At 42.6% G+C, this 15,366-nt stretch overlaps 1 protein-coding gene across 3 annotated transcripts in view; it reads right to left on the reverse strand.

Annotated features, from left to right (window-relative positions):
- Positions 1 to 3,731: 3,731 nt before the first annotated feature.
- Positions 3,732 to 15,366, reverse strand: part of SPTBN1 (spectrin beta, non-erythrocytic 1) — a 192,943-nt gene continuing 181,308 nt past the window's right edge. For all 3 annotated transcript variants that reach the window (XM_036111377.2, XM_036111378.2, XM_036111379.2), the window contains 4 exons: positions 13,956 to 14,194; positions 12,540 to 12,713; positions 5,867 to 5,909; positions 3,732 to 5,057 (listed from right to left, as the gene is read on the reverse strand). In XM_036111377.2, coding sequence (XP_035967270.1) covers positions 4,839 to 5,057; positions 5,867 to 5,909; positions 12,540 to 12,713; positions 13,956 to 14,194 — 675 coding nt within the window. In that variant the 3' untranslated portion in view covers positions 3,732 to 4,838. The remainder of the gene's footprint in view (positions 5,058 to 5,866; positions 5,910 to 12,539; positions 12,714 to 13,955; positions 14,195 to 15,366) is intronic.

Raw genomic sequence — 15,366 nt, forward strand, 5'->3', positions numbered from 1 at the left:
AAACTCCTTTTTCTAGGGTAGCCTGTGTTATGCTGGGTCTACATACCTTGAAAAACTCCGGACTCGCATTTATGTCTCCCTCGGGAAATCTTGATTCACTCCTGAAAGCGACGAGAGAGCACTTCACTTTAAGTGCTTGACTCAGAGAACTGGCCAAAAATAAGGGGAGGTGAGGGTGGCAAGAAGGGGAAACGCACTTAGAACCAGAGACACACAGCAAGGCAGCGGGCTCCAGACAACCAAGCGTGGAGGCGCCTATGAACACCCGCGTACGGAGGGCGGCGAGCACTCATTCAGTGACTGGTAGAAGACTCGTGCGGGTTTAGAGGGAGAGCGCAGAATGAGAATTGTGTGCCCAGACATTGTGGATAGAAACGACCTAACACGGGGATGAGGGGCGCCGGTGGTACGGAGAGAGCACATGCAAAATGTTTTTAAAAACTGTTCTCCACATTCCTGGGCATTTTTTTTTTTCTCCAGAGAGATGAAGATTTTTGTCCACACCGAAAGCCCCATATAAATGGTTATCGCAGCTCTACTCATAATAGCCCCCATCTGGAAGCTACCCCAGTGTCCTTCAGTAAGTGAATGCACAAACTGGTACATCCACACCACGGACTACTACTCAGCGACACAACAGATCGGACTAGTGATACCCACGATAACCTGGAAGAATCTCCAGAGAATTATGCTGAGTGGAAAAAGAAACCAATCCTAAATGGTTACATCCTGTGTGATTCCAGGTGTACAACATTTCTGGAATGACAAATGTTTCACCTCACAGACTGGTGGTTGCTGGGAAGGTCTGGCGGTAACAGGCAGCAGGACGGCTGCTGCTATGGAAACGCTGAGTCTTGGTCAATGTCAATACTCTGGATGTGATACTGTACTCCAGTTCTGCACGATGTTACCACTGGGGAACACAGTTAAAGGGTACCGAATTATTTTAGAACCACATGTGAATCAATCCACAGTTATTACAATGTAAAAAAGTTTGACCAAAAACAAACAAAAACCCCACCCCAAAACCGTTCTAATTGTATTGGTGGTGGTATTAGTATCGCTATTCTGAGTTTATGTGTATAATAAAGCACAGGAGTTACTATACAATGTTCTATTTCTATGCCCCCTCATCTTTGAGTGCTGATTCTGAGTGGAAAAGATTATGACATAATATAGGAAATGTTAAGTAAAAAAACCCTGCAATCCTGAATTGCACTATGAATTCATGAATTATTTTTTTTAAAAGATTTTATTTATTTATTTGACAGCACAAGTAGGCAGAGTGGCAGGCAGAGGAAGAAGCAGGCTCTCCGCTGAGCAGGGAGCCAGACGTGGGGCTCGATCCCAGGACCCCAGGATCATGACCTGAGCCGAAGGCAGCCGCTTAACTGACTGAGCCACTCAGGCACCCCATGAATTATTTTTACCTACTGATATGCGTAGAAAAAAGACCAACTCAGTAGCAATGAGCATTTCTGAGACATAAATTATGGTTTTGAAATATAATTTTCCACTAAAAGAAACAGGGTTTCTTAGAGACTTCTGATTGCAGGTCTTGGGGCAAGATATGTACTGAATGAGCCTGGGACAGCTTGTCATGCCAGAGAGGGAGGAAAGTATCAATGATTATTAGGGTTCTACCAGAAGGACTCAGAAGCCAACTTGAATGGACTTCTACCAGCTAAAGATGGGGCATCTTTAAGCTTCAAGAAGGATAATTTCATCGATGGTTAGCGTTGGGAAGTGGAAAGTGAAAGGTTTCTGTAGGACTCTCAATGGTGAGAGAAATCTTGAACTTTGATGGGAGTTTTTTTTTTTTTTTAATGGCTTTTTGGGTATGGGTCACGCTTAGGAAAGTCAGTTTAAATAATGGGAAAGACTTAAGCTTTTATCCTACCTTTCCTGCATGAATTCTACCACTAGACCAAGGAAAGTATTTAAGTATTCCAACTGAAAAATGAAAATATATCCAGAGGTAAGTACCATAGGACCCTCCATACACAACTAATCCTAACAGTGCCAAACACTTGGTGGTAACAATGTGTCCTCCACCCAGTCTGATACACTCTATTTCATCCACTGAAGATGACATGAGCTGGAAGGCCCATCATCACTCCAAGTACCTCCAAGAAAACACAACCCTGAGGTGCCATCAACTGAGGATGCATTCCAACTTCAGTTGATGTTCAAATGAGACGTGTCCTTTAATTAGTCAATACTCATTTCTATTTCCTGACAATTTTACTGCTTCTCACTTCTCAGATGTACAGAGGACAGTATTTATTATCACCCATCCTAATCATTAAAAATTAAAGTAAAATAGCACACTATAGCAATAAAAATAAATGTGCACAATCCTCAAAGTATAGTGTATAGGATTTTTTTTAAACCCCTATTTACCATGATAGGATTGACAGTCCTGATCCTCTATGGCCTGTAGCTTCCTCCAGTGAACATGTCTTGTTGGGATTTTCTGATCGCACTTGCTGCCATCAGCCGGACGACCCACAGAAGCCAGTCTTCTGCTGTGATTTTTCTTCCACTGCCCATCATCTTCCCCTTTCAGGTTGCAGTGGATCCTCAGCAAGTGCAGTAAGGAGAGCAAGTACCCTCAAACCCAAGTTGCATAGTCAGGGATCTGTGAGCCTCGAACTATGTGCAAAATAGTCCATGCATATGTACTTTTTTATGGGATTCTGGAATTGCTGGTTATTTTCCTTTTGAGTGTGTCTTGCCTGCCATCTGACTGGCTTTGTCGAGTAGGCTGTTGTCAATCGTGATTATTTTCCAAGATGCTTTTTCTTCATGAAACATTTTGGTGAGAGGATCATCTGTTGAGACGTGATTCCAATCTTACGGAAGGCAAGGAAGGGCAAGGGCACACGAAGATAAATGGCCTTGGGTGCATGACAGAGGAAAGGGTGAGAGATGGCAACGTCTGTTTCTGGGGTTACAGAAATCTCCAGTGCCAGTCAACTGTGGAGCCCAGGACTGACATCGCATTAGGCATGGGCCTCTGTGGAACAGCTTACTGAAAACCCGTAATACTAGCATCCCCTGCTGCTCTGTGTAAGAAAACATGCAAATGGTCTGGAGTCAATGTACCCAGATAAAAAAGGGACAAGTATAACATGCATATCTAACCTGTGATCCTATGCTGATATTGCTGAATGGGCCCATGGGCCAAATCTGGCCTGTCATCTGTTTTTTGTATGATCTGTATACAACAGATTTTATATTTTAAGTTTTTTTTTTTAATTAGAATATTATACAGCATGTCAAGATTACATAAAATTCCTGTGTCCATAAAGTTTTACTAGAACATAGTCATGCCCCTTCCTTCACCTATCATCAATGGCTGCCTCTGTATTCCACGATAAGCAGCTTCCACGGACAGAGTCTAGCCCACAAAGCCTAAAATATTTGCCGTCTGTGGCCCTTTACAGAAAAAGTTTGCCAACGCCTTCCTCAGAACTCAGGTTTAGCAAGTTCTCTGTTAACTTTTTCATAAATAAAAGATAAAATCTGGATGCGTAGCTGCAAAACATCTCGTATTTATTATTCTGTTTGCTGTAGTTTTCAAAGCTGGTGCACCACACACACGCGCAAGAACACAAAACAGGAACCCGGATGGACGGTCTAATGTTTCCCATTTGCTATTTCTGGCTTTGCAGTTTCCCTACATGGCATGCACGCAGGACAGAAAAGACAACAATTACCCGCCGTGCTAGATTTAAAAGCATTTAATGACATAGCATATATTTAACAGGGCAGAAGTTGAGAGGTACAGGTCATACGACTGAGCGCCAGGCCTGAGCGACCACCTCCCTGCTCAGGCCCAGCCTCTGGAGTTCATTCCTATCGATGCCATTTTGATTGTGCAGTAAGATGAAAATTTGTCATTACAATCGTTACAGTGACAAAGAAATGCACACTATGTATCAAATAGCAAGGTAATGAAGCAAATTATAACACAGTGTGGCAACGCACGAGCAAGTAACCATTAGAGTAACATTACTTTGTCCAGTAAATGCTTCAGTTCCACTTGTACACTTACCAATGATTTAAAGGGTTTTATTATACATCTAGTTTTATTATACTTTGTACTAGAATTATCTCAAACATACAATATAATGTATTTCGGCAAAAAAAAAAAAAAAAATTGAAATTACAGATTATTTAAAACAGTATCCATTTTCTATTCCTTCTCGTACACCGGTATACCGACATTCTGAACTGTCCTTGCAGGTGATGCAGAAAAGCTGCATGTCAGGTGTTAGTAAGTGATGCCAGATACAAACGGTTTGGTCTGTAGATTTAACATGGAGCTGCACTGTGGCGGCAGCGAGATCATAATACATGATCTGTTTAATCAAGGTTAGACCCGTCGTGGGCACTTCTAATAGTTGAGACTCAAGGTAACCACTGGAAATAAATGGAAGAGAATGGTGTCAGGAAATTGGTACATTTTGTCTCTAGTGAGCACAGGAAATATTGTTTAAGCACCGCTGCCTTGCATACCAACAGCACTAGAGGCGGGTTATTTCCAACGCAGCCTCACAAAATTGAGGAACAGTTTAAATATTGAGATCTAATCTATATAATTTCATTAAAAAAAATCTGGTCTTCCCTCTGCACCTCAAACTTTTGTAACTTGGAGATAAAGTATTTAGGTGTATTTCCCCCACCCCCCCAGAAATGCTCTATAAATTAAAAAAAAAAAATCAACCACATTGAAGAACATTAGGCACAGAGAATAATGTGTTGGTTCTGAGCTTGCATGCTGGAGTTTCACTGAAAAGGTAAGAGAAGGGCAGGAGGTGAAGGAAAGGAGTTCATTTCTTTTTGCCAAAAATGCTGAACCGCTTCTCCTTGTCTTTCTCTTTGTCTTTCTCCCGCTTGCCAGGGCTAGACTCGCTGGTGATGGTGACGACGCTGGTGGGCAAGGTCTGTGCCCGGCTGGATGCTGGCGTGCTCTGCGTGCTGGCGGACACCTCATGTTTATCGGAGGAGATGGCAGAGGAGATGGCCTGGATCCATGTGTTCATTTCCTCCTGGACAAAGGACCACAGGTGAGACTCAGCCAAGAGGGATGGGCTCAAAACACCTTCACTTCACCTGCCCAAACATGTGCCTCCGTTGGTTGGAAGGCTTGGGAACAGTGCATCTAGCCCACGGGAGCATCTGGCTAAGAGGCAAGCAGTTCCCAAATGACCCTTAGCAGAGTGAACATGGTTCAACTCTCACGAGAATTTGGTTTATAAGACCTGAAAGTCACCCATCTAGTATGTGGTCCTACAAACTTGGAAGAATGAGAAGACTGGTTTCCATTGGTGGGATGCACCCTTTTCTTTTACTTTTCTTAAAAAATTGAAGTATATTTGACATATAACCCTGCATGAATTTAGTAGAAGTTGGTTTTTCAAATCTAAAGCACTACACACATTGCTTTCTCATCAGAAGACCCTCTCTCCCTGCAAGAAGTACAACCATGAAATGGTTGCTTGAAGGCAGTGGAGTGCCGCAGGGAGGCCCCTGACTGGACTTCAGGATCCACATCCTGTCCCAGGACCACCCCACTGTGCCTCATCCACTGCGAGGGGTGCGCAAGTTTTCCTCCATCAACTTCAGGGTCCTTGCACTAGCCCTCCTAACACAGCAGGGAGACAGTAAGATGCCATTCTGCCTCTTAGCGATATAAGGAGAACTGAACGCCTTCCAGTTGTTAGTGACTGAGGAGACCAGGTAAGAGAAGCCATGACTGATGATTACTTATATATGAAACACTGTAAATAAAGCTTATTGTGCCAATAAATATTTGCAAAAGCTCAAGTATTGAGAGAAATGAATCTTAAAAACTTACATCATCTTTGGCTTGGAAGAGGTACTCATTGCCATCATTTAGTCTGTAAGTTGAAGGAAGAAAGTCAGTCACAATTTGACTTAGGAAGAAACAAAACCCTCAAATTCCCAAAACCTATGAGGGACATAAGCAGGCCAAGGGAAACCTACCAGAAATGCCCATCAGAGCTCTGCATACATCACCAACTTTGCCCAGGACCCACAAAGGCCCAATATATATTCTTGGGCCAGTATAATATACACAAAAACTTAACGTTTCAATCCCCTGGAAGGATCAAAAATGTCCCAAACATATCAACATCTGGCTTTGCTGTGGCAAAGGCCACTTGAATGTCTAATCAATGCTCTAAACTGAATTCAAGATATAATGCTTTAAAAATGATGAGTCCTGGGGTGCCTGGGTGGATTAGTCGGTTAAGCATCTGCCTTTGGCGCAGGTCATGATCCCAGGGTTGTGGGATCAACCCCCATGTCGGACTCCCTGCTCAGCAGAAGTCTGTTTCTCCCTCTCCTGCTCCCCCTGCTTGTATGCGGTCAAATAAACAAATAAAATCTTTAAAAAAAAACGATGAGTCTTCAGGTCATTATCCCAGGGTCCTGGATCAGCAGGGAGTCTGCTTGTCCCTCTCCCTCTGCCCCTCCTCCCCCTCCCGCGCTGTGCTCTCTCAAATAAAATCTTAAAAAAAATAAAACATTAAAAATAAAAATTATGAGTCTTTTCACTACATAATCATTAAGGGAACAATCTGACATGAAGATGTAAAAACTGTAAATACTTACGCACCCAACATGGCAGCGCCCAAATACATAAAGCAGTATATAAAGGAAGTAATCAATAGTAATACAGTAATAGATCATATCATCCAAACAAAAAATCAACAAGGAAACTGGTTTTGGTGACACATTAGACCAGATGGATCTAACAGATATATTCAGAACATTCCATCCTGAAACAATGGAATGCACATTCTTTTCAAGTGCACATGGAACACTCTCCAGGAAAGATCACATATTAGGCCACAAAACAAGTCTCAACAAATTAAAAAAGATCAAAGTCGTATCATGCATGATTTCTGACTACAATGCTATGAAACTAGAAATCAACCTAAGAAAAAATCTAGAAAGAACACAAATACATGGAGATTAAATAACATGCTACTAAACAATGAATGGGTCAAACAAGAAATCAAAGAGGAAATCAAAACATCCAGGAAGACAAATGAAAATGAAAATACAAAGTCTAAAAACTATGAGACACTAAGAGGGAAGTTTATAGCAATACAGGACTACCTCAAAAAGCAAGAAAAATCTCAAATAAACAACCTAACCTTACAACCTAAAAGACTGAGAAAAAGAACAAACAAAACCCTAAACCAGTAGAAGGAAGGAAAAAAAGATTAAAGAAGAAAAAAAAGAAAAAATAAATAAAGAAACAATGTAACAGATCAATGAAACCAGAAGCTGGTTTCTCATAAAGATCAACAAAATTGATAAACCTTTAGCCAGATTCTTTAAAAAAAAAAACTCAATTAACAAAATCAGAAATGAAAGATGAGAAATAACTGATGCCACAGAAAAAGGATTTTAAGAGAATATTATGAAAACTTACATGCCAACAAATTGGACAAGCTAGAAGAAATGGACAAATTCCTAGAAGCACATAACCTTCTAAAACTGAATCAGAAGAAATAGAAAATTTGAACAGACTGATTACCAGCAAAGAAATTGAGTCAGTAATCAAAAAACTCCCAAAAACAGAAGGCCAGGACCAGGTGACTTCACAGGTAAATTTGACCAACACTTAAAGAAGAGTTAATACTACTTCTTCTCAAACTGTTCCCAAAAATAAAAGAGGAAGGAAAGCTTCCAAATTCATCCTGTGAAGCCAGCATGATCCTGATACCAAAACCAGATCAAGACACTACAAAAAAAGAGAACTCAGGACAACACCTCTGATGAACACAGATGCAAAAAAACTCAACAAAATATTAGCAAACCAAATCTACAATACATTATAAAAACCACCATGACCAAGTGAGATTTACTCCTGGGATGCAAGGGTTCAATATTCAAATCAATCAACGTGATACATCATATCAACAAGAGAAAGGACAAAAACTTTATGATCATTTCAATAGATGAGAAAAAACATTTGAAAAAGTACAGCCATCTGTCATGATAAAATCCCTCAATAAAACAGGTTTCGGGGCCCCAGCTGGCTCAGTCAGTGGAGTGTGTAACTCCTGAAATCGGGGTCATGAGTTCAAGCTCCTACTGGGGCCTACTTAAAAAAACAAAACAACAAACAAACAAAAGTAGGTTTAGAGGGAACATACATCAACACAATAAAGGCCATCTATGAAAACCCCACAGTTAACATCATCCTCAATGGGGAAAAACTGAGAGCTTTTTCCCCTATGATCAGGAACAAGACGAGGATGTCTGCTCTTACTACAGCTATTCAACACAGAACTAGAAGTCCTAGCTATAGCAATCAGATAACAAAAAGAAATAAAAGACATCCAAATTCATAAGGAATAAGTAAAATAGTCACTATCTGCAGACGACATGATGCTACATATATAGAAAACAATAAGGTCTCCACCAAATAATTACTAGAGCTGATAAATGAGTTCACTAAGGTTCAAGATACAAAAATCAATATAAAGAAATATGTTGCATTTCTATACAGGAATAATGAAGCAGCAGAAAGAGAAATTAAGAAAACAGTCCCAGGACGCCTGATTGGCTGTCGGAAGAGCATGGGACTGTTGATCTTGGGGCTGTGGGTTCAAACCCCATGTTGGGGGTAGAGATTACTTAAAAATAAAATCTTAAAAAAAAAAGTCCTATTTACAATTACACCAAAAATAATAAAATAGCTAGAAATAAATTTAACCAAGGAGGTTAAAAGACTCTGAAAACTACAAAACGCTGATGAAAGAAATTAAAGATGACACAAACAAATGGAAAGATACTCCATGCTGATGGACTAGGGAAACAAATACTGTTAATGTCCATATAATGCAATCCCTATCAAAATACCAACAGCATTTTTCAAAGAACTAGAACAAACAATCCTAAAATTTGTATGGAACCACAAAAGACCCTTAACAGCCAAAGCAATCTTGAAAAAGAACAAGACAATGGGAGGTATCACAATTCCAGACTTCAAGTAATATTACAGAGCTGTAGTAATCAAAACAGTATGGTACGGCACAAAAAGACTCACAGATCAATGGAAAAGAACAGAAAACCCAGAAATAAATCCACAATTATATGGTCAATTAAACTTTGATAAGGGAGGCAAGAATATGCAATGGGGGAAAAAGTCTCTTCAAAAATGCTGTTGGGAAAACTGGACAACAATGTGCAAAAGAATGAAACTGGACCACTTTCGCACACCATACACAAAACTAAACTCAAAATGAATTAAGGACCTCAATGAAACCAGTAAAAACAATGAAACCATAAAAATCCTAGAAGAGAACACAGGCAGTACTTTCTCTGATATTAGCTGTAGCAACATTTTTCTAGATACGTCTCCTTAAGCAAGGGAAAACAAAAGCAAAAACAAACTATTGGGATTACATCAAAATAAAAAGCTTCTGCACAGCAAAGGAAACAATGAACAAAACTAAAGGACAGGGGCGCCTGGGTGGCTCAGTTGGTTAAGCAACTGCCTTCGGCTCAGGTCATGATCCTAGAGTCCTGGGATCGAGTCCCACATCGGGCTCCCCGCTCAGTGGGGAGTCTGCTTCTCCCTCTGATCCTCCCCCTCTCATGCTCTCTGTCTCCCATTCTCTCTCAGGTGCTTGTGTTCCCTCTCTCGCTGTCTCTCTCTGTCAAATAAATAAATCTTTAAAAAAACAAAAAAAAAAACTAAAGGACAAACTCCTGAATGGGAGAAGATATTTGCAAATGACAAATCCCATAAGGGGTTCGTATCCAAATACATAAAGAAGTGGGGCGCCTAAGTGGCGCAGTCAGTTAAGCGTCTGACTCTTGGTTTCAGCTCAGGTCGAAATCTCAGGGTCGTTGAGATTGAGCCCACATCGGGGTCCACGCTCAGCCTGGAGTCAGCTTAAGAGTCTCTCTCTCCCTCTCTCTCTGCCCCTCCCGCTCGTGCTTTCTAAAATAAATACATCTTTAGGGTGCCTGGGTGGCTCAGTTGGTTGAGCAGCTGCCTTCGGCTCGGGTCATGATCCTGGAGTCCCGGGATCGAGTCCCGCGTCGGGCTCCCTGCTCAGCAGGGAGTCTGCTTCTCCCTCTGACCCTCCCCCCTCTCATGTGCTCTCTCTCTCTCTCTCTCAAATAAATAAATAAAATCTTTAAAAAAATAAAATAAAATAAAATAAAATAAATACATCTTTAAAAAAAATAAAGAACTTATACAACTCAATACCAAGAAACCCAAATAATCCAATTAAAAAAATAGGCAGAAGACATAAACAGACATTTCTCCAAAGAAGACAGAGATGGCCAACAGACACATGAAAAGATGCTCAACATCACTCACCATCAGGGAAATACAAATCAAAATTACAATGAGATGTCACTTCACACCTGTCAGAATGGCTAAAATCATAAACACAAGAAACAAAAAGTGTTGGTGAGGATGTGAAGAAAAAGGAACCCTTGTGCACTGTTGGTGGGAATGCAAACTGGTGCAGCCACTCTGGAAAACAGTATGGAGGTTTCCTCAAAAAATTAAAAACAGAATTACCACATGATCCAGGAATTCAACTACTGGGTATTCAACCAAAGAGAGAGAAAACATTAATTCAAAAACATCTATGCACACCTGTGTTCACTGCAACATTATTTACAAAAGCCAAAAAGGAATAAGGAATAAGGAATAAGTAAAAGCAGCCCAAGCCACATTATGAAAGCAGCCCAAGTGACCCGGAATAGCAACTCCTGGGTCTGGATAAGCTGCAACAGATAAAGAAGACAGATAAAGAAGATGTTGTATATATGTATTTACACACACACACACACTGTAGTATTACTTAGCCATAAAAAAGAATGAAATCTTGGCATCTGCAACAACATGGATGCATCTACAAAATGCTAAGTGAAATTTAAGAAACAAAACAAATGAACAAAGAAAAGAGACAGACAAAAAATAGACTCTTAGGTATTGTTTGAGATGGGTGGATGGGTGAAATAGGTGAGGGGAATTAAGAGGATACTTATCGTGATGAGCACTGAGTCACGTATAGAATCATGGAATCACTATACTGTGTGCTGGGAAACTAATAAAACACTATATGTTAATTATACTGAAATTAAAAAAAGTATGAATCCTTTTGAAATTCTGCTACAGAGCCTTATATCCCCCACATTTACAAATACCAGAATTTTTAAATAGACATACAGAAGAAGTCTCCTAGATTTCCCTTCTTACATGGTACGGAGTAAAAGAAACTGTCCCGCAAGGCCATCCCTAGGATGCTGGAGAGTCACTGGCTTGGAGGGCTACTCATTCACTTCACTGCGGTACAGAGGAAGGGGTGTTCCTGGTGGGGAGGAAGGTAAGTGCCCTCTGCCAAAACCCGGACCCTCTGAAGCTGCATGGAGGGAGAAGAAAGGAGGGAGGCAGCCGGGGAGCCAGGCTGTTTGCACCTTATTTCACGCAGTGTAAAGGGCTCCAAGTCCTGAAGAGCCTGCCTCCGGTGCTCCTTGAAAGAGCTCAAAAAGTCACACCTTTTGAAACGCTCATTTGCAGTCCGTGGCCTAGTGCAACCGACAGGACACAAATGTCTAACTGAAGACCAAAGCTTTTCAGGTCCCAAAGCCACAGATCAAATTAGTTTTTAAACTAATTAACATTCTAACCACGGACACATTTACTTTCTACATTTTTTTTTTTTTTTAAGATTTTATTTATTTGTCAGAGAGAGAGAGAGCACAAGCAGAGGGAGTGGGAGAGGGAGAAGCAGGCCTCCCGCGGAGCAGGGAGCCCGATGCGGGACTCGATCCCAGGACCCTGGGATCATGACCTGAGCTGAAGGCAGACGCTTAACGACTGAGCCACCCAGGCGTCCCTACTTTCTCTATTTTTCAAGATGAAACGGCTTTTCTGCCCATTTCTAAGTATAAGAACTTCTGAGCCTGGATCCACTCTGAGGGAGGTGTATGTGTTCTACAAGCCAGAGACATGTGGAACTAGATGGTTCCAGAAGCAGCTGGAACATCCGCTGGGCAAGCCAGGGGAGCAGAAAGACCCAGGTCCCCCACAGGCACTTCCTGTTTATCTCCATCCAGCTCCAGGATGACTCACTTGACCCAGCTCCACATAACTTGTGGGCAAAGAATAGCAACTCCTGGGTCTGGATAAGCTGCAAAAATGGGTAAACTATTTTTCTACGTTTCCCTTAAAATGTGAACAGCTCACCTTGTCTTAAGAAACAGTAAGTTCCAGCTTATCAAAACAAAAGCTCATTTCTTCAAGGCTAAGCTGTGCCATGAACCACAGGGAGACTGATGACTGGCCACAGTCCCTAAAGATCCTAACCGAGACACGGGACAAACCACACAAGTTTCATTGGTGATTTTTTTTAAATGGCAGAGAGGAAGAACTGACTGATCACAGTATCTGCCTGGGAAAACCAACCCCAAGAGTGAAAATACACCTACTCTTGGGAACCAAGAAACGGGGCCCCTCTCACCTCAGCTTGAACACGTGTTTCTTCTTCTTGTAATCAAGGGCCACTTCACAGATGGCTTCTTTCAAACTCACAGGGACCTCGCTGTGGTAGGGGATTCCAGAGGCAGCCGTCTTTGCATCTTTGTAGAAACCCATTTCTTGGTTATTTATGACACAATAAACATTGTGCCAGGACCTGAGCAGTAAAGAAAGGAATGTCAGGGTTCTAGACCACACTCCTGTAAAGAATTAAGGATGTGATTAATATGCAAATGATCCACACACCACGTGGTGTGACCCCTTGTTAAAAGCCTTTCCTAAATTCTGCTAAAACTAAACAAGAAAACAAAATTCCTCCACAGACTGCTGGGACAGTGTCCACATTCATCCAGTGGCAGGTGATTGAGGGCAGGTGATTCTCTGAGTTTGGGGAAAAACATGTTGCCCTCTTCTATTACATAAAGGTACTCCTGGCTCTGACGGGAAAGATTTTTATTGGGGTTGGTTCTCTTTGCTGTAGTACCCTCTTGTGGTAATGCTGTACAGGGCAGACTCCTCATCTGAAACATGCCTGTCCTGAAACACCTAACTCTTCCACCTCGGTTTTAATCCTGATGGGGCTTGGCAACCTGACAGGGAGGCAGATCCAGGGCCATTAGCACTGGTAGTACCTCCGGATGAATCAGAAAAAAGACAGCCTTTCCCCCATGATATGGCAAACTGTCATGATATACTGATTTTTATCAGAAGACACTGTACTGTCACCTACCTAGATTAACATAAAAATTTATGTTGTACTCAATGTGGATGGCAGCTCTGAGATGGGGATTTCCTGGTCTAATGTACAACCTGTACAACTGTACATGGTGGTCCCAGGCAGAAGGGATCATTGGTTAAGCACACTGGCTTTGGAATCAGGTAAGAATTTCACCCGGGCCTTGCCATATACCATGTTTCTGAAGAGTGAGTTTTTTTCACCACACAGGGCCACCATTTCCTCATTTATAAAAGAGATTATTAATAAAAGTAGGGCCTATTGGGAGGCAGTGAAATAAACACAGATATGGAGATAAGGCCGGGGAAATGAATGTCTTAAAAAAAAAAAAAAAATCCCACAAGGAAGAACACTTCACTTTAGGGAAATTCTCCAACCTCTGCCTAGCACATTTCTTCTCAGGAAGAATTACTAAGTCCCCTTTTTGCTATTCCCATCCACGCTTAATTAACCTTCCTTCTCTCAGTGAATCAAAAGCACTCTCCTCCCATTTTCCAATGTCAGTCCCAAGAAAAAAGTGATGCCCAGGAAGCTAAGAACAAATGGATTTCACCAGCGCCCACTCCGCGGCTTTCCAAGGGGCAAGCGGGTGCTCCGACCTTGAACGGGCTGGGCTGACTTCCCATCTCCTGAGGCGGTGGCCTCAGCCTTCGCTGCTCTCACCTGCTCGAGGCTTTCTTATTGTGAGCCTCCCACTCGTGCTTCCGATTCAGGAAGCCTTCCATCTGGGCCGAAGGCGTCTCCTGGGTTCTGGCCGGCAAGGTGGCAGCACTCTGGGCCGGGAGGGCGGTCTTGGCTTTGCGGTCCGAGGTGGGGGAGGGGATGGGGCTGGACTCCTTTGAGCTTGTTCTCTGCTCGGCGGCGCCGTTGACCATTTCACTTGTGTCCACCGTTTCTGCCATCTAGGGACAGTGGAGAGGCCATTCAGCGAACCCTGTGAGCCACAGGGGTGACCACATACGCTCTGACTCGCACACGTGGCTGTGTATAAATGCCGGGCACAGATCGAGGCAGTACAGTAAAACCATTGCAACATCCCACAAAGCCAGCGGGACACCAAGGACATTAGAAGGTGGGGAGGGATTAATGCCCGCCCGCTTATGGGGAAGGGAGAAAAGCGAAATGCCAGGATGAGTTTTACTGCACTCTGTTCCTCGGATCAATCCATTTTCTCTAATGTAACTCAGATCATTTCCTCTTAGGGTTACTTTAAAAACAAAAGGACGACAGGAACAATCACACGTATTAAATATGAGAGAGTGGACGTTATACAGCAGCCACCTTACAACCAAGGACGTCACCAGAAGAGCTGGAAGTTTAAGCGAAAGGGCATTCACAAACAGACCGACAGATGACTCTATCAGAACTACACAGCATTCCCCCAGAGTAAGACAGGGAAAGACCTCGGGTTTCTGAAAATGCTCTCCGGCTCTCCTCCCCCGCCCCTCAACACATCGTCATAAAACATGCAGAAATTAGGACGACAATCATGCATTTCACATCTACCATCCCAGTTAGACTTTGGAACTTAAGAGCTGGAAGGAAATGAGGCAAGTCAACAAACATCAATTTAACCACATCTGCCGGAGTTGTATCGTGAGTGGGTTGTAGTTGGTGTTAAAGGAGCCGGAAAAGCCAATCACAGTCACTCAACACCACACGGCTATTTACCCCCAAACACAGACAGAACCAGGGCCTTCCCCATCACGTGTTGGTTGATCACGGTGCCTTCCTGCACTGAGACGAGAAAGCCCAGACACAGCCAGACTTCCCGCGGCTCTGACCGTCAGGCTGGAGACGTCTTCGGGAGCTGTTCCTTCTCAAGCTCATTTATATTGTGACCCTCGGGGCTTTTCGGCTTTGGAAATGCAGTAGGGTCTCGGTTCATTATCGCTTTCAGCCTGTGTACCATCAACTGTGTACCATTAACTGTCTCGGCCCTGGCTGATACACCCAGGGCGCGGGATTAGCAAGTTACTAAAGCTGGGTGTGGCTGACACTTTAGTGGGTTACAGACAACCTGCACCCCTCGTACACAGACAAACATGGAGGTGTCAATGGCAACGTTCATTAG

This window comes from Halichoerus grypus, chromosome 10, assembly GCF_964656455.1.
Source record: "Halichoerus grypus chromosome 10, mHalGry1.hap1.1, whole genome shotgun sequence".
In the NCBI taxonomy this organism is placed as follows: Eukaryota; Metazoa; Chordata; class Mammalia; order Carnivora; family Phocidae; genus Halichoerus; species Halichoerus grypus.